This window comes from Pangasianodon hypophthalmus, chromosome 20 (assembly GCF_027358585.1).
Source record: "Pangasianodon hypophthalmus isolate fPanHyp1 chromosome 20, fPanHyp1.pri, whole genome shotgun sequence".
NCBI lineage: Eukaryota > Metazoa > Chordata > Actinopteri > Siluriformes > Pangasiidae > Pangasianodon > Pangasianodon hypophthalmus.
This window is the reverse complement of record NC_069729.1, coordinates 11,942,939-11,968,194: the sequence shown is the minus strand read 5'-3', so window position 1 is coordinate 11,968,194 and position 25,256 is coordinate 11,942,939. Positions and strand designations below refer to the sequence as shown.

The 25,256-nt window shown below is 39.5% G+C and overlaps 1 protein-coding gene across 8 annotated transcripts in view; it reads left to right on the top strand.

The window, feature by feature from the left end:
* Positions 1-23,651, top strand: part of eif4g3a (eukaryotic translation initiation factor 4 gamma, 3a) — a 59,178-nt gene extending 35,527 nt beyond the window's left edge. For 5 of the 8 annotated variants that reach the window (XM_053227212.1, XM_034314122.2, XM_053227215.1 and 2 more), the window contains 25 exons: positions 357-444; positions 842-1,537; positions 1,753-1,838; positions 2,914-3,130; positions 3,292-3,416; positions 4,540-4,659; positions 4,806-4,961; positions 5,269-5,466; positions 5,574-5,720; positions 6,937-7,173; positions 9,246-9,350; positions 9,466-9,601; positions 10,047-10,150; positions 11,016-11,106; positions 11,217-11,322; positions 12,529-12,731; positions 14,427-14,545; positions 17,292-17,464; positions 17,661-17,786; positions 19,756-19,837; positions 20,116-20,214; positions 20,484-20,630; positions 21,461-21,542; positions 21,838-21,984; positions 22,678-23,651. In XM_053227212.1, coding sequence (XP_053083187.1) covers positions 357-444; positions 842-1,537; positions 1,753-1,838; positions 2,914-3,130; positions 3,292-3,416; positions 4,540-4,659; positions 4,806-4,961; positions 5,269-5,466; positions 5,574-5,720; positions 6,937-7,173; positions 9,246-9,350; positions 9,466-9,601; positions 10,047-10,150; positions 11,016-11,106; positions 11,217-11,322; positions 12,529-12,731; positions 14,427-14,545; positions 17,292-17,464; positions 17,661-17,786; positions 19,756-19,837; positions 20,116-20,214; positions 20,484-20,630; positions 21,461-21,542; positions 21,838-21,984; positions 22,678-22,859 — 3,972 coding nt within the window. In that variant the 3' untranslated portion in view covers positions 22,860-23,651. The remainder of the gene's footprint in view (positions 1-356; positions 445-841; positions 1,538-1,752; positions 1,839-2,913; positions 3,131-3,291; positions 3,417-4,539; positions 4,660-4,805; positions 4,962-5,268; positions 5,467-5,573; positions 5,721-6,936; positions 7,174-9,245; positions 9,351-9,465; positions 9,602-10,046; positions 10,151-11,015; positions 11,107-11,216; positions 11,323-12,528; positions 12,732-14,426; positions 14,546-17,291; positions 17,465-17,660; positions 17,787-19,755; positions 19,838-20,115; positions 20,215-20,483; positions 20,631-21,460; positions 21,543-21,837; positions 21,985-22,677) is intronic. The other 3 variants (XM_053227213.1, XM_034314120.2, XM_053227214.1) reach the window with 2 other exon arrangements.
* Positions 23,652-25,256: the final 1,605 nt, after the last annotated feature.

Here is a 25,256-nt window from a genome sequence, read left to right as displayed (position 1 = left end):
TGCAGTCAGAGAAAAAAATGCTCTTGCAATTTAGCTAACAGTCTGCTGCAACTGGCCGGTGAAAGGAAAGATTGCAACGCATTGGCAGGTGGCGCAATTCATTGTTTCTTTCTTTCTGTCTGCTATTCTCTCCAAAAAATATTAATATGGCACTTTAAAAAGCTTTTCTTTTTACTCTTTCTTTCTGAGTGGGTGAGAAATCCTGTGGAATCTCTAAGCTAGGTATTATCCCCGGGCAAACCTTGTAACCACAAATATCGCACGGAGATGTTTGATGGCTGACAGTTGTCGATCAGAGTCATTTTCATGAGTATGTCTATCTGCTGTTATACCCTAACATTTCTGTGTGTCCATAGCAGCGAAGTGCCAGTCAGACGCCAGAGCAGTTATACTACAACATGGACCCACCCTACAGACTCAGTCCTGATAGCAAGCCCACCTTAGGTATGCTACACTCTGCCGCCCCCTCTCCCCATACACTGAACCACACTGATGTGAATAATACAGAGATTAAATGAGTCTATATGTGAATATGATGTTATTTTTACACACACACACACACACACACACACACACGCATGTATATGTGTGTGTGTGTGTGTGTGTGTGTGTATATATATATATATATATGTATAATATAATAATATAATTAATCTGTATATATTTTTCTTTATATTTAATATTTTTTGTATTTTCTTATTTTATGTCAGAACAGTTTTATAAAGCATTTCACTGTAAGTCGTACTGTGTATGGTTATGCATGTGACAAAATTTGAATTTGAATTTGTTGATTATCTATGATTTGCCTGTAATCTCTCCTCTTGAACTTTTTTAATATTAGAGGACAAGCCCAGAGCTGATTTTGCTCCCCATAAATCTTCATCTCCTGGACCTTCAGAGTCCTCCACAGAAAGAAGAGAAGCTCCAACTCTTCCTGTATCAGACGCTTCATCTCACACGAAACCTGGAATGCCCTCTAGTTTCCCTCTTCCTCTCAGCACCTGCAATTCGAAAGTTGCAGGTGAACCAGAAGAGCTTTCTAAAATTTCCACTACTGTAGCTCAATCTCCCATCCCTGTGGAAGAAGAAACTCTTCCAGAAGCTACCCCCAGCCCCACCGCCTCCTCCCCTTCTCCAGGAAAAGCAGTTAATGGTCTATCCGAGTCACCACCCCCCTCTCCAATCTGTGAGCAGGAGATCCAGGTACAAGATGTTCCCTTGACCAGCACTCAGTCCACAACTTTGGCTCAAAATGAAGCACCAGTTTCAGGAGAAGCGATCCAGACAGAGGCCCCTGCCCCTGTGACCCAAATTTCAATTAGCCCAACCACCTTGATACCTTCTAATGCCATGTCTCCTCTAGCGCCATCCTCTTGCCTGCCTGTTTTAATTCAACCTCCCAGAAGTGACACAGACGAGCAAGGCAAGGCCCGTGGTGCTAATGATGTGCACCTAAAAGCTGAAACAGCAGCACAGAGCTCTGATGGTTTATCAGAAACACACAGTCAGACTAATTCCAGAAAGATAACGGCAACAGGTATGACCCGTTTCTGTATTAGTTTGTATCAAGGCTTCCAATTTTTCTGCAGAACTGTGATTAAATGTGAAGAGAGTGAGGTTCATTTTTATGCTAAAGCCCCGACCGTGCCACTTCCGTACCATTGTGGCTTTGCTGTGGTGTTTCTAGGTTGTTTTTATAGAACGTATAATGCAGTATATTTACTAACATTTTTTAATTTTTTTCTGTGTTAGTACAAGCGGCTTCTGTTGCACCAAAGGACCGGACAAAAACAAATGAAGAGAATTCGGCTGTGGATTCACTACACGAGGAAAACAAGGTGTGTAGCTGTTGTTGTGCCACTATAAACGGTAACGACATAGAAACTGTTAACAGTTTTACAATTCCAAATATTCTTTGTATCACTTCTGCCCCAGATCTGCCTCCTGATATGTATTTAAAGGTGGATTGAACAAATTTAATTACCAAATTAATTATAGTTAAATGCCACAAAAGCTCAAATTTTCCACCTTCTCAGGGCTATGTGGGTTTGTCAAATAGAAGAATGATTGACATTGGCATAACCACAGCAACACAAATAACCCAGTGATGGTGGAATAGAAAGTAGGAAAGTCAGTACAGATTTTTTTATTTCAAAACACTTTTTGGTGTATTATTATATTTCGTCTGGGACGCTGTGCTCGCACCAAGTAGCAAATATAGAGCAAGATTGCACATTGTGTGTGAACAATTGCTTCTACACTATTTGCAGCTAGTTTAATAAGCCACACTCATTAAGGTAGGGTCACAATGTAAGCAAAGCCGCAGTGGTGCAGAAATGAAATGAACCTGACTGTCCTCACATTTAACTGCCTACCATACTGACCACATCACTGCAGCTCACAGGCTGATTAATGAGAGGCATAACTTTTACAGAACTAAATGTGGACGTCTAGGGCAACTGATAGTGTGATTATATTCTCATTTTTCACCCACTCTGCTCGCTCCCATTCCTTTTACTGTTGTAAGAAAAAGAATGCAAGAAGGTACTACACACCAAGACCACAGGAAAACTACAAATAGCTACAGCACTTTAAAAAAAGCTCATTAGACACTGTTTCACAGTCACTCGGGTGCTGACTGACCAGAAAAGAAGTTACTTCAGTTTTTGTGGCGGGCAGCTATTTCCGAATTCTGATTTGTAAATATAAATTAACTGATGTCACCCACTTCTGATAAAGCCCCACCCACCCGATAACCCAATGTCCTTCTTTGTTGTGCATTTAATATTTTTCACAGATGCTATAACCAAAAGTGGGAAGCTAATCATGAAAACAAGTTGACTGACTTTATTAAGGTCCCCGCAACGTATTCAGTCTCCGAGTTGAAAGCTCTTCTTTCCTTTAATCATTTAGGAGGAGTCCACCACTGATGGCTCAGCTGGAGAAGAGGTCTGTAGACCAGCTTCAGAGATGAGAAATGGCTTCTCTCCAGCTCCAGCGTGCTTTCCAGAGGAGAACGGAGAGACAGAAACAGAACCGCTGAAAAACGGAGATGGACCCGTGTTGGAAACTGAGCACCTGGATAACACGGTCACTCCTGAGGAGGGGAAGGGCTCTCCAGTGCAGGAAGGTAAAGATACGACAAACACTCACAACTTAGGACATAGTCTCGGTTGTTGGTTTTGACATAAATATTGGCTTATTTGTTTTAATATTAGTTTTTTTTTAACTTGTTAACTGTTAGTTTCATTTCTTATCTCACTGCAGTTTTGCTGTCTCAATCTGTTTCAGTGCTCACGCAGCCCAATGGGAAAAGACAGTATGACCGGGACTTCCTGCTGGGCTTCCAGTTCATGCCAGCATGTGTGCAGAAGCCAGAGGGCTTGCCGCAAATCACAGATGTAGTTCTGGATAAGGTGAGTCTAGACATTCTGTGCAATGTCTCAACTGAAGCTCTGAATCATTTTGGGCTCATATTAGTTGGTTTTCAGTCTTATTGTTTGTTTTTGAAATTCTTCATAGCTTTGTTTTTTTTTTTTTGTTTTTTTTTTTTTTATGTTACCAACCTACTTATTTTAAATACAACCCAGAGACACATTAGGTGTAACTTCTCTTGACTGTTCCTCGAGCTCAGTTAGAGTAAAAAGGTGACTAAGCATTTGCAATTTGCTGCGCTGAAGCTGTGGAACAGCCACCCCACTGATATAAGGTATAATAATTTACACATTAGCATGTAACAGCAGCAGCAGTTTCTGGTTACGTTCTTTCCTTTTATTTATTTATGATCTGTTAAAAGACTGTGATTTACTTTTTTGTTGTCTCAAATTTTATGACAAATGTGCTTGTTTTGCATTTATGCACACTATTTCAACACTGAAATGTACAAGGTCCTTCATTTCCTGCAGGCTGAAAAATGAGCCTGCAGCGAATGAACTACCGTTCATGTTCGTCTCCGTTGGGCACACTCAGTTCAGAACCCTCGGACATCCTGTTTCCATTAAAATTGCATTAAGGTTACATCACACTTGGCCGAGATGTAAAGGAAAATATACGCACTGCTTATGTGTAATATATGATTTCACATGCTGGTCTCCTGTCTTTTATGAGTTAAGGCACAGGAGTGGCTGGTGGACATAATAGTACAGTATCAGTTTGGGTTCATTCTGTCACCTGTTAGAATCTTTTCGTTTCGGTTTCAGCCGAGTTTCTATATTAGTCATCACTTTGCATGTGTGGCGGCTCCATCTGACTGTGCCGCTGTCAGGTTTGGTAAGAATGTGCTGTTGCTAAAACTTGTAGGTCGATGTTTTGGTGACACTTCAAACTTCCAGAACGGTGCTGGTGAATGTGTGCATTAGTCTCAAATCGGTGTTAGGTGTTCTGTGATAGTGTATAAGGTTCAGATTCTGGTGGGATACTTAGCACAGCGTGGTGTAGAATGCGGGAGATCTGGCTTTTCATTTATGTTGATTTCTGAATTGCTGGAGCTCACTGTGCCCCCTGCTGGTAAGGACATGGTGCCCCATGGTCTCTTTTCAGATTAACCAAACTAAGTTACCGATAAGGCCAGTGGACCCACGGGTGCTCTCCAGAGGGCCTGACTTCACCCCGGCGTTTGCTGACTTTAGCAGGCAGTTACTAGGAGGACGGGGAGCACCAGTGAGTGCAAACACACTTTTTTTATTTCCAGTACACACACACGTTTGTCACAAGAAACATTCTACTGACTGTTCATGTTTCTCAAAGCATAAACGGGTAACGAGTAAGCATAAAGTATGTTCTTTACTTTCTTCCTTCACTGTTAGCTCCTCAGCTTGCCTGCCTGGCGACCTCAGCCTCGCAAGATCATCATGAATGTTTCCGTGAATGATGAGGTGCAGCTGCAAAAGGCTGAGAATGCTTGGAAGCCTGGCATTAAGAAAGAAACGCTCACAGAGGACCAGGAAACTCAGAAAACACAGGTAGACACATGCAGTAAACTACTCGTCATTCTGAACTAAACTTATTTCAGTTCTAGTACTCAATGACGAGTAGTTCTAAATTTATAACTAATGTAGACATGCTCCATGTTTTTCTTCCCTCTTGAACTGTGAGAAAGCTACTTTATGAATATTTTTTCCTAATACAAAAAGCCAAAATGGTTTCACTCAGTACTTCAAAGGTTTATGTGGTTTATGTTATGTCTCCTAAGGAGCAAGTGCTTTGTTTAGCCTGTAAATGTTGTTTTGTTTTATTTCAGTGATGTTTGTTTTTATGTCTCTGTTGCAGGAGCTTTTCCGGAAGGTGCGCAGCATCCTGAATAAACTGACGCCCCAGATGTTCACACAGCTGATGAAGCAGGTGACAGACCTCACCATAAACACAGAGGAGAGGCTTAAAGGAGTCATCGACCTGGTGTTTGAGAAGGCCATCGATGAGCCCAGTTTCTCTGTAGCCTATGCCAACATGTGCCACTGCCTGGCTACAGTACGATCTTCACGACAGCATGATCATTTTTTCAGTTATTGATGCATGCTTTTTGTCTTTTTTGTCTAGAATGAAAGGTTCTAAATTGTGTTTTAATGTGCCTGCAGCTGAAGGTGCCAATGGCAGATAAACCTGGCACTACCGTTAACTTCCGGAAGTTGCTGCTGAACCGCTGTCAGAAAGAATTTGAAAGGGACAAAATGGACGATGCTGTGTTTGAGAGGAAGCGGAAGGAGCTTGACTGTGCAGCATCAGTATGCATCTCTATCGTTACTTAATATCATGTCTTTGTTGTGAATGTGTCTGGTCTCTTTAGGCATTTCATTTCACCTTTAATATTGCTTAATAAGTCTACTCAGAACATACACTGAATTTCAGGTCAGTCAACTTACCCTCACACATGATGCTTGTAGTTTGTGTGTGTGTGTGTGGGAATAGTCCTTTGTGGGTGTGCACTGCTGAACGTTTTTTTTTTTTTTTTTTTAAAGTTCTGATGAGAAATGGTAGTAGTTCTATATAGCTTCTGAAGATAACTACGATAGTAAGCAAAGCAAGCTATACTAGCTATGTATGCTCAGTAGAGCCACCAACAATCTCTGCTACTTCCTTATATTAGCTATATTTTTCTTCCTAATGTCTTTATACATATTTAATGAGATGTATATGAAAGGGTTAGGGAATTTTCTTCCATTTTTGCATGTCACACAGTAAATGGGAACTAATTGCAAATAGGAACTAAAGTTTTGAGTGGAGAATTAAAAGACCGTCAGATCGTGTGATTAGTCTGAGGAACCATTCAAGCCAGTCATCTCGATTTGTTATCTTACCGTGTCGTAACTAATTTGCTTAGAATTAAGAAAATCTCAGTTCAAATGTCATGTTGCTGCTTGCTGCTGTTGCTGAAATCGCCGGCTCTGCGTGGCGCGCACACACATCGAAAATGAATGACTGCCTCTTGCTTTGTTTGCACCTGGTCAATTCATGTTTCTTGCCCCGGGTTGTATCCTGATTAGATTTTGGCCACATACACTTACACTGGTAGTAGATAATAAAATGAAATCGGGCTTCTTATTTCTTCAGGAAGAAACATGTCATCACACATGTTTTTTCCCAGTTTGTTTAAACTCAGAGTAAGGTAGCAGTCAATGTCTGTGTTATGAGGTATTGAAAATGATTTCGGTTGTCACCTATGACTTGGAGAGATGCATATATTTACACTTGAACCTCTAGCTAAAATGCTTTTCAAACGTCCTGAAGTGTGCTGATTAAATTGGAATTAAATCTGTTGTAAATGATCCTAGGGTGCATTTTATGTGGATAATTCCTGTCAGGATATAATGTAGATACTCTCCACTGACACATAAAATATGACCAGATATGAACAGGGTCAGAAATACTCCCTTTCCCTCCTTCTTTCTCTATCAACTCTCCTTTCCTCATACACTTCACGTCTATTATTTATTCTCCCAGACCAGTGAGAAGGAGCGCCTGCAGGAGGAGCTGGAGGAGGCGAAGGACAAAGCCAGACGGCGCTCCACTGGCAACATCAAGTTCATCGGTGAGCTGTTTAAGCTGCGCATGCTAACAGAGGCCATCATGCATGACTGCGTGGTGAAGCTGCTGAAGAACCATGACGACGAGAGCCTTGAGTGCCTCTGCAGGCTTCTCACTACCATCGGCAAGGACCTGGACTTCGAGAAGGCCAAGGTAAGTCAGCACTTTCATTGCTTTATAACAGTCAGTAGGTTTTCCGCCAGTGGAGAGTCTTCAGGACAGAGGACGTTGCAGTTAACATGACCAGCTAAGGTTTATTTTGTCTGATTAACTTCAAGAGAAGGGAAAAACGAGGCTGGTGAGAGAATGACTGTTGTTGTATAAAAGGAATAAAACACTTGCTGTAATTGGAGAATATTTGCAGATGTGTTTGTTAGTTTATGTACGAAGATTAAAGCAGGTATTGCTCTGACAGTTCTGTAGTGCTAGAGCACTTAAAAGATGCTATGTGCTCTAACTGGCAGCATTTAATTTATAATTTATAATATAATTATTATTAATTAATATAATTATATTATTAATTTATAATTTATTTCATTTCATTTTTCCCTTTCTCCTCTCTGTACCCTTAGGGTGGTGGTTGGTGGGCATGATGGGTAGGTTGAGGGTGGGCGAGGGTAGGTTTGTATGGAGCAAGGAAGCTGAAAAAAGTATTTGAATATGAATTATATTTGAATTACAGACATGTCAAATTTAAAAAAAAATTTTTCCTGATGTATTTAATACATTTACATTTTAGCTATGTTTTCTTTTTCCTTTGTTTTGACCTTGCTAATTAAAAAAAATAAAAAATCTGAATCCTAAGATTTCAAATTTAAAAAATTCAGAACCCTAAATACAAATCCCAAAAATTCAGAAATCAAAAATACAGATTTTATGCAATTTAGGCCTAAGGTCAATCATCCGGGATTCCCAGGGAAAAGCACGCACTTTCAGTGTGGTCAAACTCAGTGTTTAGCCAATCACAGTCATCTGCCACGATACTTAACATGACTGTGAAGTGAAGAGTTGTGCAGTGGAGTGAGAAACATAAGAACCAGAATTAGGTAAGTGCATCTAAAGCTTTTGTTCTACTCGAATAGTTAATTTTCTACAGTGATGTTAAGCATTTGATGCTTAGTACATGTCCAGTGTAACTATGTTAACTATGATAATTAGGAACCATTCTTCGCTAGTTAGGCTTCTCAAATCATCAGCAGCTAGCAGCCTAACCTCCTGTCACAGACGGCCACAGTAGCGCCGAGTTCAGCTTTCTACCTCGTTTAACACACCACTCATCAGCAAATTCCCAAGAAATTCATGGGCTGAATTTTGTGTGTTAGAAGAGGGTCAACACAATTCTCCCTCCAGGCCCGTGTTTCACACCCCCGGGCTAAATCAGAGTCTGTATGGTGTGTTATAGTATAAGAACTTATTTTTATTACACTCGGGCATATACTAAGTGTTTGACATCCCTGTAGAAAACAAACTATTTGAGAAGAAAATAAGTTTTAAATGTGCTTACCTTTCTGTTTGTTTTTACTCCACAGCTCTTCTCTTCTCTTTATTTCATTTTGTGATCATGTATGCAGGCATGGCAAATGGCTGTGATTGGCTAAGTGCTGAGTTCGACCACACTAAAGGCGTCTACTTTTCCCTAGGAAAATGGGGGCGGGGTAAAGACTTGTAAATTTATAGGTATTTTCTATCCGTGTCAATATGTAAGACTATACTCCCAAACAAGATGTTTCCCAGCTGAGAGAAAGTTTGTTTCCTTTACCATGATTAGCTGAGCTCAGCTGTCACTTTGTTTGCTCCTGACTGTGTGGCAATAGACAGTCTCAGCCGCCTCACTATCTGGCTCAGTGAAGGCAGTGTTTATGGACCATTGTTCTTTAGGGTTTTCTTTTTTTTAGAAGTAACATGGGTTTTATATATTTAACAGATATGGTCAATTCTTTATTTAAAAGAATTTAACTTCTAAGTAAGAACTCCAGTGCTCTATATCACAGTGACAGAAAATCAGATACAGTACAGAGGAGTGAGTGGTTTGTGGCTTTGTGGCTTTTTGTTTGTATGTTGTAAAGAAACTACTTGTGGCAGAGTCTGGGGTGGGTGTGTGTGTGTGTGTGTGTGTGTGTGTGTGTGTGTGTGTGTGTGTGTGTGTGTGTGTGTGTGTGTGTGTGAAATGATTGAAGTCAGCCCAGTCAGTGTTTTTGATTAGCTTCTGCTCTGTCCTTGAATAGCCTCGCATGGACCAGTATTTCAACCAGATGGAGAAAATTGTCAAAGAGCGCAAGACATCATCTCGAATCCGCTTCATGGTACAGGACGTGATCGACCTGAGATTGGTGTGTGTTTTTTAGTGTGTCATGTTCATTTGTCTGTCATTTTCGTATGTTTAATGTATTCTTAATTACTGTAAATGTGTAACTCACTGAAATGCCTGTATCCCTGTGCTTTTAGCATAATTGGGTGTCGCGCAGGGCTGATCAGGGCCCCAAAACCATTGAGCAGATCCATAAAGAGGCCAGGATTGAGGAGCAGGAGGAGCAGAGGAAGGTCCATCAGCAGCTATTGTCCAAGGATAAAAGGAGGCCAGGTCAGCAGCAGCATCACTCTTTAATAAAATGGTTTGAGGACAGGCTTACGTTACATGGCTTTAGTTCATGGATATAGAAACATGGTAAATTAAACTTGCTATAAATATTTTTTCAACCTATGACCTCATAGATTATATAATGACCTATAGGAATATAATAGCACTGTGTTAGTTTTGATAACACAACTGAATCAGTGAAACTAAATTTAGATAGATATCTCTTATTTATTTATTTATCCCATTTTTGACTTTGGATGAAATGAGAAACAAGAAGACAATTGGAGCTAGTATTCATTTCCAATGTCTTTGTTTGCCTTACTTTAGTCTTGCACAGTCTTCACCAGGGAAAGATAAAACAGTAAAATAGCAGGCATGCCAGGTTCTATTGTGAGTATGAATGAGCTTATAAAGCAGTAGCTGTAAAATGTCATTATGGTATTTACAGATCCGAGGGATCAGCGCGGTCTGAGAGAAGAGACTTGGAGCACCGTACCAATGACCAAAAACAGCAGGACCATAGACCCCACAAAGATCCCCAAGATCTCCAAGGTCTGTTCATTATGTACCCACATGTACACAGCACCAATTCAGAGCAGCCCTGTGGAATATTTCATTTATTCTTCCAATTAGCTAAAAAGAAACATGGTTTTAATCATACATAACATGAATAATTAAGTTAGGAATAAAATACAATAGGGTGGTGTGATGCGAAGAACTGAAGCCACAGACAAACGAAACAGTCTACTATTTCCACATAAAAAATTATGCATTAAAACCCATATGTAAAGTTTATAGCAGTATTGGTTTTGCCACGGATGAGGACTAATTCCCAGAAAATACTCATTCTGTGTTCGCTCCAGCAGAGTCATCACAGGTGTACAGATGCCTGGGACCCAGCGCTCCTCAAAGTATAATAGTGAAAGCCAATGATACTGTATGCTATGTGGTTAGCATGTGAGTGAACGCAATCTGCTACGAACAGAAACACTTCATAACTGAAATCTGCTTACTCATATTTACAATCCGCATATTAAATTGTGCCTTTTACGTTTGAGATCAAATTTTTTTTGTGTTTTTTAATGGTTTGAGACAATGCTAAAGCACTTACATATTTAAGAGTCCCATTCTTAGGCCTAAGACCAACATTTTACTCTGAATGGTCTTATACATATCAGCTCTGGAGTTTTCCCATTATCACATTACTTAATTGAATTTAATCATTCTTATCAAACAGTTGAAAAATTTTGATGGAAGTAAAATTTAATGTTCCGGGTGTATGTAGTAGTAGGAAGCAGATTGCTGTTTACTGAATTGACCTTGTGATTAGATGAATGAAACTTCACTACATAAACACACAAATTAATCCATGATGTATTAGTCAATCCATTCCTCTATTTCTGTCTTTCTCTTTCAGTCGCAGTTTGATGATAAGATCCAGCTTGGGCCCCGGGCTCAGCTTAGCTGGGTGAAGGGCAGCAGTGGAGGAGCCAAGGCCAGCAATTCTGGTGAGTATCTACCTACATTAGAGACACATAAGTCTTTAGTTATAAAGAGAAAGAGTTCAATTTGTATTTCTGATGGTGTGATTTATCCTTTCTTTTGTGGGTTCTTGCAGAGTCACCCTCGGGTACCAGTAGTCTGAACCGCTATTCAGCTCTGCAGTCATCCACAATGCCCCCAGCCCAAACCCCTGACCCAGACTCCAAACACTCTCTAACAAGGTAATAACTCTCCAAAATCACCAGTTAAACCATTGTGTTATGTACAACACAGTTAAATACAGATTGCGGTTTGAATTGTTAAGCAACTTGTTGATACCCAATTCCTGTATTATCTTGAGTCTTAGGGACCTTTCATATATTAGTCCATTTGCAAAATGGATACTTTGGTTTGGTTTCCCACTGCACATAATTAAACAAACAAAAAAGCAAAAATTGCCTGAGAAGAGTGTAGCACTGAAAGTGTACTTGACAAACGATGATGAAACAACCTTTGCCGAGTTTAGAAATCACACAATTCACCCCAGCATGTAGAACACGGAGCAGGTGCTAAGTTAATGATTAGACAGTTTTTTGGGGTTTTTTTTTGTTTTTGTGTTTGGGTTTTTTTTTTTTTTTTTTTTTTTTTTTTTTTTTTTTTTTTTTTGAGAGTATGCTTGTGGTGTTCTCACCTGCCCAAATAAAGTGCACTGAGGGAACAAATGTACCAGGGCTCGATTCAAACCGATTATACATACTAGAAAGCATCCTTAGACTGACCTAAATAATTAAGCACACTGCACCTGTGCCTGTGATTGGAAATTATGGGGAAAGCCTAATCTCAGCTTTGACTCGCTTCAGCTGCTGTGTGGGGGAAAGGAAGAGAACGTCAGCTTCTTGTGACTGACATTGTTTACGTCTGTCTTGCTATCAAACAAAGTATTAGTCTAATACCTAGTACTGCTCATTTTGTGTCATATAATGCCACTGTATGGCCATTGCCAAGTGATTAGCAGGACTTCTTTTCCAAGTACCTGACAGTTATCTACTACAAAGTGGCTTTAACATTAAGCAGCTAGAGCGCACTGAGCCATATGAGTGCTAGGATTGTTAACATATGGCTTGGTGCCAGGTAATATATTTTTAATAGATTCTAATTTTGGTAGCAGCTAGCAGACAGTGTAGGCATTCTCCCTGACACTTAGGCTTTTATTAGTTGGCTCTTTGCCAGCAGTTGACTGGATTGAGATGTTAGGTCATCCGATTCACTATTCTTGTCCTTTATGATTCCATACTGAGCCAGCTGGCACACACATAGCCTAGTTAACGTCTCTGCACTTTTTTGCTTGCAATAATTGAGCATTACTGTGGTTTCTCCTGTCTTGTTTATGTCTGGTTTATTATCTTGTTAAAAATAGCTCAGCATTTTTCTGTCTTTGTCATTCTCAGTCGAGGCAGCTGTGGTCGGGAGCGAAGTGAGAATCCTCAGAGTACAGGCCCGTCAAGGCTCCTCAATCGCAGTAGCAGCAATAAGGAGCTAGGGGAGAGTGCGGCTGCTGAGGAGCCATCCAGGGACACACAAGCCACATCCCGCAAAACGAGCATCTCAGAGGACAGAAGCAACACTGAGCACAGCCAGTCCCGAGATCCTTGTGAGATAGCATTCGCACTCTTCTGCTCAAGCATACGCACATCTTTCTTATCTATTTAAGCAAATACTATCTCTCAAGACACTTCAGCTATCATGAATTCCTCAGGTTGTGGTGTCTATTTCATCACATCCACTTTGCACCAACCAAATAGAGTAAAGGCACTAATGTGTAGTTCTCATCAAACCCACCCCTGAAATTTCTTCAGATTAATTGCCACATTGCTGCAGTTATTTGAACTAAATGATTTATCCCACACATAAATCCACAAAGCGTTAGACCATTGAATGTACAGTGCTGTGCAATAGTCTTAGGCACCCTATTTTTTTTAGCACAGATTTTGTTATATATGATTATTTTATGACCTGCATTACTGAGTCAATAAAAAACATTTTATATTTCGAAACATTACTTTTTCAACAAAAAAAATTTTGAATTATAATATTACATAGTAGACCACTTTTCATACAAAAACATAATGAAGGCTGCTGGGTTTTGAAGAAGAAGAAAAAGAAGCTAGTGTGACAAAGTCTGAGTCTCCAAGAGATTCTCCAATGCTCAGTAAAATTTACCAGCTAATTTCCTTATAAACCTGCACAAACTGTACCTGAGACTACTATTTTTTTTTTTTAAGCAAAGGGTTGTCACAACAAATATTAACTTTGTTTAGTTTTTTGACTGTTTACTGCTCTTTATAGTATTTTTAATGTAATTTCATTATTTTTAAAGACATCTGTGCTGTACAGCATTGCTTTACATGTGCCTAAGACTTTTGCACAGTGCTACATGTACAGTGGAAAACATGGCTGTGGATCTATTAGGATCTATTCCTCGCCAAACAATTTCACATTCCACAGTTGTGTTTTTTTCAGTCTTATTAGTTTTCTTCCTTCCAATTTAGGATGAACTTTATCATTTGGTTATCACATGCTTGATAATGTGATCTCATACATCACATACATCTCCAGAATTATTGGCACCCTTGTTAATGATCAGTTATGTTAAAAAAAAAAAAAAAAAAAAAAAAGGCAGAGAGGTTATGAACAAAATCTCTTTGTGGTTAATTAGCTTAATCTCACACTGAAGAAAGAAAATGTCAACATTTTATAACAGAACCACGTGTCACAGTTGTTGCAACCCCTGCATTTAGTACTTTGTGTTTGTGCAGCCTCCCTTACAAGCAATGAGTCAAAATAACACAAAAACACAGCAGCACTGAGTCTTCTCCTATGATGTAAGGTGAGAGCAAGGAATCTGAGAGCACTCAGGTTTTCAGTGGGTTTTAGATCGGGCCATGACAAAAGCTTGATTCTGTGGTCACTGATCCATTTTATTGTGTGTGGATTTGGACATATGTTTTGGATCATTGTCCAGCTGGAAGATCCAACCACAACCCAATTGTAGCTTCTTGGCAGAAGCAGACAGATTTTCATTTAAAATCGCCTGGTACTTCATGGAGTTAGTGAAGTCATGTAGGTTCTCAGGACTTTCGTAGGAAAAACAGCCCCACACCATCAGATCCTCCACCGTACATGACTAGGGATAGGGATGAGGTTCGTTTCTGTATAACTATCCTTCTTTTCATGCCAGACACCCCTTTCTCTGTCTTTCATACATACATTTTTAGAACAGATGACATACACAAACCAAAAACTTATCACATATTTTAAAAATAAGTTTGTCTTGTTTTTTCCGTAGCAGTAAAGAAAGAAAGCTCTGTGAGTGTGGCTCCAGCAAAGCCTGTCCTGTCTGAGGAGGAGATGGAGAGGAAGTCTAAATCCATCATCGATGAGTTCCTGCACATTAATGACTACAAGGTTTCTTTTTCCCACACACTTTTACTCTAGTCTGAGGCATCTTTTTTCTTATAAAGCTTAGAATTATTGTATTAGTTTTAAGTGAGTAAGCAAGTAAGTAAGCAAGTTTATCGTTCTAATTCAACATAAGGCTGACGATCGAAAGAAATACAGTTCCTCCTGAGTCAGGGTGCTACACAACACGTAACAATATGCAAAAATATATTGATGATGGTATACTGACCATGATAAGGAAATCTGAAATACATATTCTGGTAACATTATTTTATACTAGTTTATGCCGCAGCAAGGTTGAATTCGCATGTGGAAGCAATCTCAGGGGTCAGCTCTTTGTAACGGTCAGTAAGTTTCCTGACACGGGGAGTCTTCAGGAGAGAGGAGTTTATGCTTTCCGGATTCTTGGTAACATGATAAGCTGCATTTTTTTTTTTGTTTGTTTGTTTGGTTGGTTGGTTTTCTTTTTTTAAATGAATTTAAATAATTTTAAATAAATATCCTATTAACCTCAAGAGAGAAAAATGAGAGGCTGGTGAGTGAATGACTGTTTTTATTTTCTATAATATACACTCACTGAACACTTTATTAGGAGCACTATACTAATACTGGGTAGGGTATTACTTCCCTTTGCTCTCAAAACAGGCGCAGTTTTTCATGGCATGGATTCCGTGAGATGTTGAAAACATTCCTTTGAGATTCTGGTCCATGTTGACATGATTGCACCACGCAGTTCTTGAAGATGTTGTCAGGTACACTTTCATGGTGGGAAGGCCACTGAAGAGCATTGAGCATTTTTTTTTTTTTTTTGTGAATCCATTTATTTCTGTAAAGCTGCTTTGTGACAATGTCCATTGTTAAAAGCGCTATACAAATAAAATTGAATTGAACTCATTGTCATGTTCATGAAACCAGTTTGAGATGACTTTTGCTTTGTGACATGGTGCGTTATCATGCTGGAAGTAGCCATTAGAAGATGGGTAAATTGCGGCCATGAAGGGCTACACATGGTCAGCAGCAATACTCAAGTAGGATGGCATTCAAGCGATGATTGATTGGAATTAACTGGCCCAAAGTGCACCAAGAAAACATTCCTCACAGCATTTCACCACCTCCACCAGCCCAGACTGTTGACGCAATGCAGGTTGGGTCCATGGATTCATGCCTTTGGCGCAAATTTGTATGCCTCAGCAGAAATTAAGATTCATTAGACTGGGCTACATTCTTCCATTCTTCAGTTGTCTAGTATGGCGGTGCCTGTGTTCACTGCAGCCAGAGCTTTCTGTACTTGGCTGACAGAAGTGGAACCTGATGTGGTCTTCTGCTGTTGTAGCCCACCCACCTCAAGATTCGACATGTTGTGCATTCTGAGATGCTTTTCTGCTCACCACAATTGTACAAAGTGGTTATCTGAGTTACTGTAGCCTTTCTGTCAGCTCCAACCAGTCTGGCCATTCTCCATTAACCTCTCTCATCAACAAGGCGTTTCCAACCGCAGAACAGCCACTCACTGGATGGTTTTTCTTTATTGCACCATTATGAGTAAACTCTAGAGACTATTGTGCATGAAAATCCCAGGAGACCAGCAGTTATAGAAATTCTCAAACCATCCCGTCTGGCACCAATCATGCAATGGTCAAAATAACTGATATCAAATTTTTTTTCCCCCCGTTCTGATGGTTGATGTGAACATTACCCAAAGCTGCTGGCCTGTATCTGCATGAATTTGTGCATTGTGCTGCTGCAAATTAATTGGCTGATTAGATAATTGCATGAATGAGTAGGTGTACAGGTGTTCCTAAAAAAGTGTTCAGTGAGTGTACACTATATGGCCAAACGTATGTGGACGCCTGACCAACACAGCCATATGTGGGTCTTCCCCGAACTGTTGTCACAAAGGTGTAAGCACACAATTGTATAGAATGTCCTTGTATGCTGTGGCATTAAGATTTCCCTTCACTGAAACTAAGGGCCCCCAAACTTGTTCCATCATGACAGTGTCCCTGTGTATAAAGGTCCATAAAGAAACGGTTTGCCATGTTTGTACTGGAAGTACTCGAGTGGCCTTTGGGATGAATCGGAATGCCGACTGCATCCCAGGCCTCCTCGCCCGATATCAGTGCCTGAACTTACTAATGCTCTTGTGGCTGAATGGGATGAAATCCCCACAGCCACACTCCAAAATACAGTGGAAATCCTCCTCAGAAGAGTAGAGGTTATTATAATGGCAAAGAATGGGATGTTCACCAGGTACATGGGTGTGATGGGCAGGTGTCCACAAACTTTTGGCCATATAGTGTAACTTCCATAACATTAAATGTAACTATAAACAGTTAAAAAATTGTGACGTGTTGTTCATTACCAAATAAAAAAATATATTCGCTAGCATATATGAACGTACTCCTCTTTAAGGTTGTAATGGCCCTCTATTTCATGTCGGGGTGCATCACACCAGCCAGGCATGGATTTTACTTTATTCTGAGTTATCCTGGATATCCTGACAAGGCAAAGAGTGATATACTTATCAAGTCATTTAAAAAAAAAAAAAAAATACTTTTAATAGTTTGCCGGCTTAAAAAAATGAATACTTGCATTGCTGGTGTGTTGTTATACCTCACTATGATGCATCCCCTAAGAATCGGTAAAGTATATCTCTTTGCGATGTGATGCAGAAGTAATTAATTAATATATTACTTAACTAATATGTGTGTATTAGTAAAGGATCACTGCTGTGTGGTGCAAATGTGTGTAGGAGGCAGTGCAGTGTGTGGAGGAGCTGCAGCAGGTGTCTCCGCTGGCTGTATTTGTGCGGGTGGGGGTGGAGTCCACATTGGAACGTAGTCACATGGCCCGAGAACACATGGGGCAGCTCTTCTACCAGCTGATCCACAGAGGCAGTCTACAAAGGGCCCAGCTATATGCAGGGTAAGTTCCCAAACCACACACATTCCTTCCCTGGGCTTAACTACATGCAGATTGTTTCAGTACTGGACCATGTTATTTCCATTATAAAACAAGGGGCCATAGTCCTAGTAATGGTCTCGCATATCACATATACACAGAGTATGAAAATTGTGTGAAGAAAAAAAATGTGTGCTTTGTGCTTTGTTGTGCTCTCCAGCTTAGCAGACACACTGGAAACGGCTGATGACATGGCCATAGACATTCCTCACATTTGGCTGTATCTGGCTGAGCTGCTCAGTCCTCTGCTCAAAGAGGGAGGCATCTCCATGAGAGAACTCTTTAGGTAAGGTCACCACCAAGCTCAGGGTTCACATGGCTGTAACTGTATGCACCTTATTTTGCAACGTGGAAGTAAGAAATAGTGCATATGTTCTCTTTTTGTGCGAAATTTCGGGTTCGATTCATAGCCACTTGCTCGTAAATGTAGTAAAGTAACAAAAGTACTATGAGTTATTGCGGTTATTTGTTATGATGATGTCTTGATTATTATTATTATTATTATTAACTTGTTTCTGTTGAGGAGACCTCTGTGAGGAAGACATGACCAGCAGACACATGCCTGCAGTCACTGAGGTTTCCTTAATAGAAAGTGTCCATTGATTGCAATAACTCAAAATACTTTGTTTGGATATCTAAGGACAATTCCAAGTATTTTCAGATTTTTATGTTAATAAAAAAAACTCTGCTTTTATTCAGGTACAGGTATTTCTTGCATTTTGTTAGCTACTAATTCTGAACTATGAGTGTATCCATTTGACTACGGAAGCCAGTATTATGAACAGACATACTTAATGTTAGCTTGCCAGCAAGCCAGACTCACGGTTATAGCCGAGAAAAAACGACTCATTAAATAACTGAATCCTTTTCTGCATCGGCTGATTGTTAGGGACCCTGGACACAGCTATCAAACAACTAGCTAATCTCAGTAACATTTAACTTTGTTCACACGCAGTTTAACTTACATTGTCCTCCTGACAAGATGCCACCTTTGAGTTTTTACTGGAGCGACAGACCCCAAACACTTCTCTGGATACAGATACTCTTCCATAGATCTTCTGTCCAAGTGAAAAGAGCAAACAGATTAGATTCAAAGCTTATAACCGAAACCGAAGGGCTTCTTTATTTTGGGGAGATGGATGGAGATCCTGTGGCATCTCATCCACATTCAGCTCTGGTATGCAGTTTATGGTCAAAAACACTCCTGCTCTAAGAAAACCTTTGGTTTGTGCCAGTTATTAAGGCAACCCCTAAGTGCACAAACAATACCAGTTTTCTGCAAATCCAAAACTATTAACGTTAACTATGAGATGTTAAATGGCAGTGTCAGTAGATGCTGTGATAAATACAAAATTGTCAGCTGAAACAACTGGAAATGGCTAACCAGAAGTATTGCACAAAAATATACAATCAGTCCAAGTCCATCAGAACACTGAAAATAAGGTGGATAAAGTTAAAACCTGAATATCCATATTCTTTTTTTTCTAAATAGTTGTTATACTACATATTCTAACAGGTAACACACATTATTTTAGCAAGCAGTATTTAATGTAGTCTCTTTAAGTAACAACATTATCTTGTTTGTGAAATATATAAATATATAATATATAAATTATTATCTTGTTTGTGAAATATAAAAATAATTTGAATTATACCACAGTGATGTTGAATTCTCAATTCTGAATATTCTATAACAGCAGCTCTGACAGTATTACCAGCTGCAAAGCAAATCACAGGTTTATGTAAATGCGTCTGTTTTAATATTACCATTTCTATAGTAACAGCTCATTCACAGGGACTCGTATGGCTGCTGTTTCACATAAAGACATGAATCATTGGTGATGTTTTCTGTGAGGAGATGTTTATTTAGCATGATTGGAGTCTCCATTGTCAGTGCTTTGTAACAGTCAGAGGTAAAGCTATAACTTGAAGTTTTCTGACACGGGAAAGTCTTCAGGACAGAAAGGACTAAACCGATATAACTGTTATTGTGTAAGTGATAACAGGAACTAACTTGTTTTGCACGTATAAACTACAAATATGACGTGTCATTTTTATTAAAATTGTTAATGTTGTGTAAGAGGAATAAGACACATTGGACTATAAATAACCAGCTTAATAATAGCAGCACACCCTGATGTGTTTTATTCCTTAATACCTTTATGACATTTGTGACTTACTTTACTTCATTATGCAATAATAAAGTAGTTAGCCATTGAGTGAGGAAAAACAAGTCTTTTTTTTGTCTTTTGCAGTGAAATAAGTAAACCGTTACTCCCAGTGGGAAAAGCTGGCATCTTAATGGCGGAAATACTTCACCTACTATGCAAACAAATGGTAAGATCTTTATAATTAGTATTGTGTTGAAATGGTTGTTTTTGAGGCCTGAGGGAATGTGTAAATTATATGTAAATATAAATGTTAGAATGCAGCATTATAATCCACATATTTTATGATTTGTTATTTGTTTATTATTATACGCAGTGTCTGCTGAGTGCATTGTATTAGTTTTGGGAGTGATGTAAAGGTTTCTGGAAAATTAATTGTGTCCCAAACCAGCCCGTGTTCAAGTCAGTCCATGGCTAATTGTGTCGATGCATCCTTTCCTGTACCAGGGTCAGAAGAAAGTGGGGAGTTTATGGAGGGAGGCAGGGCTTAACTGGAGTGACTTCCTGTCAGAAGAGCAGGAACTCCAAAGCTTCATCTCCGAGCAGGTGAGCCAGCAGGGTGTTCAGGTAGTTCTTTCATACTTCAAACGTAGTCACAGACATACATGTCACTTTGTAATCACATCGGTCTCAAGGTACAAGCTGCAGTGTTTACTCATACTTGCAAGTAAAGAAAAATTCACTGGTGTGCAAAATTCAAAATTCTCTTAAATTAAAAAAAATTTACTAGGTTCCAAACCAAAAATCTGAAGTGCAAAAACATTCATTCCTTTTGTGGTTGTAAAGCTTTACTCCTTCCATTCTCCTCCTTCCAGAAGCTGCAGTTCACACTATCTGACTGTTCGTCTGCCCACTCTGCTCCTCCCATGCACACTCTCACGCCAGATGAGTTGCACAGACACCTTGAGCGTCTCCTACTAGAGGACCTGGCCAGTGATGAGCAGATTTTTGACTGGGTCGAGGTAACGCTGGGCCAAAACACACACACACACACACACACACACACACACACACACACACACACACACACACACACACCCCATTCCCTTTGCAAAACTCATCATCATCTTTATTTCCAAAATCATACTTTTTCACTGATTTAGACTTATAGTTTTCCTCCTTGTTGTCTTCACTGTGCTAATGCGCTAAATTAGTCGCTGAAGATGTCAGCGTGTCATAGGATAAATACATAATCAAGACACTTCTGTTCAAACATGATCTCTCTCTGCATATTTTCCCCAGTTTTGTCCTGGTTTATTGTCTTCTCAGGTGTTTTGATTCTGACGTTTGTTCCTTTCCCAGTTGAATTCCCTGAAATCAGTGTACTGCACTACTGACAGTAGTGCCAGCTGTAATTCAAATCACAGGTTTATATTAATGCACTCATTCTAATATGTTCTAATGCTAAAAATAAACAGACTTGAAAATATTTCATTATCTAATTGTTGATATAGTGGAGTTTTCTGTAAGGAGATGTTTATTTAACATTTATGAAAGGAGTCTCCAGTGTCGGCACTTTGTAACAGGCACTAGGTTTTCAGACACAGGAAAGTCTTCAGGACAGAGGAGTTTACGCTTGCTGAATCACACAACATTACACATTGCAGAATCTAGTGAAAAGCCTTCCCAAAAGAGTGGCGGTTATTATAACAGCAAAGGGGGACTAAATCTGGAATGGGATGTTCAAAAAGCACATATGGGCGTGATGGTCAGGTGTCCACAAACTTTTGGCCATATGGTGTATTTCCTATGAAAAATTCTAATCTAAAATAATATATTTCCTCTCTTGCAGGCCAATGTGGATGAATCTCAGATGAGCTCTTCCCCATTCCTGAGAGCTTTAATGACTGCAGTGTGTAAGGCAGCTGTTAGAGGTATGTTCCTTATGCAGAAAAAAAAAAACTTCCCTACTGCAAACTTGTACTCCATGCAACACTGTGCTTTTGCTAATCTCCCTCTTTAGCGTCCTAAGCTTCCCAGCTGACAATTATACAAAAACTACATCTTTATCCCTTTTAAATATGCATATTAACCACAACTCATTAAGACACAGCAGCTGGCTTTCAGACAGTAATGAGCACACATTAAAGTGATGGGTTTAGTACACTGGCAACACCGGATGCATTTCCTAGCACAAATGTTTTCTCTGGCTTTATTTCTCTTGTGCAGATGAGAATTCGTCCTGCAGAGTGGATACAGCCATCATACAGAAGCACCTCCCTGTGTTACAAAAGTACTTTAACTCGGACACTGAGCGTCAGTTACAAGCACTTTATGCACTGCAAGCATTAATAGTGACCTTGGATCAACCACCCAGTAAGTGGCCACATTTCAGCTTTCTGACATTGTTGAGTGTTGTATATAAGGAATAAAACAATTTTTCAATAACAGCACATCCCAAAGTGTTTTATTCCTCTTATACCACAGCAATTTGCCAGTGATTACAATTCTGAATTTATTGAAGAATGCACCAGTGCTTTTTAACTGTCTATAGTTACATTTAATGTAGTGAAATGTCCACTAAACAGGTTTATAAACCTATGATTTGATAAGTTTATATTGATAGATCAGAGCTGCTGTTATAGAAAATTAATTTATCAACACCTGACCAGTCAGATTTAATTCAGCAGTGCTGTGGTATAAAAACACGTATGTATCATTGATGTATCACCATGCAGTAGGTTCTTGAGGTATTTCTTAACATGAATGAAAAGTGCTTTTTGAATAATTTTTATTTTTGCTTAGCTAATATGATTTATTTTTACATACTTAAATATTCTTTTTGTACTTTTTTAAATTCTTTAATGGATTAATATTTATTAGTATGTTTGGTATAATCTGTGGCTTTTATTTTTATTAAAAAAACAATTACGCTTTTGGTGTTTGAGCTCAGTTTTGTGTGTTGCTCTTTTTTGTTCTAGATATAAAATACTCTTACATAAGAAGGAAAATTATTTGTAAGTATAAATTTGACATTTTTGACACTTATTCTTTTCCTTACCTTTGCAGATCTGCTAAGGATGTTCTTTGACTGCCTCTACGACGAGGACGTGATTTCAGAGGATGCTTTCTACAAATGGGAAACATGTAAAGACCCAGCTGAGCAGCAGGGAAAGGGCATAGCGCTAAAGTCCGTCACCGCCTTCTTCACCTGGTTACGGGAGGCTGAGGAAGAGTCCGAGGACAATTGATGTGAGGAGGCGGCGGCCACCGATTGATGCATGGAGGCACGCTGCCAATACAAACGGAAAACTGTACCCTCTGAACTCAAACACACTACCTTCACACACGCTCTCACTCGTGGCCAGACACAAGGTGTAGCGCCTGAGTTTCTCGTGGTATGGATTCTGAAAAGCTAAAACCCTGTATCATATATATATATAGAAAATATTTTTTGGTTTAAATTTTGACAATTTTTGTTCCTTTTGTTATTTTTAAAGAAGAAGCTTAAAAGAAACAGGTTCTGAAATTCTTAATTTATTATTTTTTTAAACATTCACAAATACAAAGTCTATTTAACATTTGCAGGTCTTCACAATAAGAGGAATGTTGATAGAAATAACAGAAATACCTTAATATTAATGGCTATTAAGAAATATGTACTCACCCTTCCTGAATTTCATGTCATACGAGCCTGAAGGGAAGGAAAATTTTGGCATAAAGGGGATGATGCAGAAAAAACTGACTGTTTTCTCAGGTCATGTTGTTCTTGAGTAACCCCAGTAATTGCATCTATTGTTTTATTTTTATTCAGTGTGGAAAGTGGGTAAATTCTCACCATGAGAAAGTTTATGCAAAAATGCATAGGTCTCACAAATAGGAGAACTTCCTGAAGATTATGAACACTAGATGAATTGAAGGATTACGATGCAAATACTACTAATGCAAGTTTAAACCGTTCCATGGCGGCCCTGCCTGCTTGTGATAAATGCCTATTGGAGAACATGTAAAACTTGTAAATACATTAAACACCATAAAAGCGATCGCAGAATGCATTGTTTTTATTCTTTTCTTTAAAGGGGCATTGCATTTTTCATAATGCCAGTTTTGCACATTTGTTAGAGATTTGCTTTTTACCTTTGAAATTAAATTATGTCTTTATATAGGAATACCTTTGTCATATTGACCTAAAAATAATTGCTTGTTGAAGAATAATAGGAAAACCTGATAAAGTAATACTGCTGCTGGATAGAGCTCTTAAGCTCACAACGGTCAAAACTTCTATGGGACTCTGATCCAGTGAATAGTACTTAAGGATTACCAACAGCAAGAATGATATGTACAATACACCGGGGGTGTCCACCCTTATCCGCAAAGGATCAGTGTAGGAGCCGCACCTAAGCAGGAGCCACACCCGATTCCACCTGTTTAATCAGCTGATCTTGGTTTTCAGTAGACTTCACACCTACTCATTCATGCAATTATCTAATCAGCCAATTGTGTGGCAGCAGTGCAGTGCATAAAATCATGCAGATACAGGCCAGCAGCTTCGGGGACTGTTTACATCAACCACCAGAATGGGGAAAAACCTCAGTGATTTTGACCATGGCATGATTGTTGGTGGCTGGTTTGAGTATTTCTATAACTGCTGATTTCCTGGGATTTTCATGTACAACAGTCTCTAGAGTTCACTAGGAATGGTGCAATAAAGAAAAAACATCAAGTGAGTGGCAGTTCTGCAGACTGAAACGCCTTGTTGATGAGAGAGGTCAGTGGAGAATGGCCATACTGTTTCGAGCTGACAGAAAGGCTACAGTAACTCAGGTAATCACGCTGTACAACTGTGCTGAGTAGAAAAGCATCTCAAAATGCACGTGTCAAACCTTGAGGCAGATGGGCTACAAGAGCAGAAGACCACGTCGAGTTCCAATTCTGTCAGCCAAGAACAGAAAGCTGAGGCTGCAGCGGGCTCAACCAAACTAGACAGTTGAAGACTGGTAAAACTTAGCCTGGTCTAATGAATCTTAATTTCTGCAGGAAGCACACAGATTGTAGGGTCAGAATTTGGCACCAACAGCATGAATCCATGGACCCAACCTGCCTTGTGTCAACAGTCTGGGCTGGTGGAGGTGGTGAAATGGTGTGAGGAATGTTTTCTTGGCACACTTTGGGCCAGTTAATTCCAATCAATCATCGCATGAATGCCATCCTACTTGAGTATTGTTGCTGACCATGTGTAGCCCTTCATGGCCACAATTTACCATCTTCTATTGGCTACTTCCAGCATGATAACGCACCATGTCACAAAGCAAAAGTCTTCTCAAACTGGTTTCATGAACATGAAAGTGAGTTCAGTGTTTTTCAGTGGCCTTCCCAGTCACTGGATCTGAATCCAATAGGACACCTTTGGGATGTGGTAGAACGGGAGATTCACAGCATGAAAGTGCACCCTGAATATCTGCAGGAATTGAGTGGTGCAATCATGTCAACATGCACCAGAATCTCAAAGGAATGTTTCCAACATCTTGTGGAATCCATGCCACAAAGAATTGAGGCTGTTTTGAGAGCAAAGGGAAGCTCTACCCAGTATTAGTACAGTGTTCCTAATAAAGTGTTCAGTGAGTGTACATTATACATACTTACAGCCA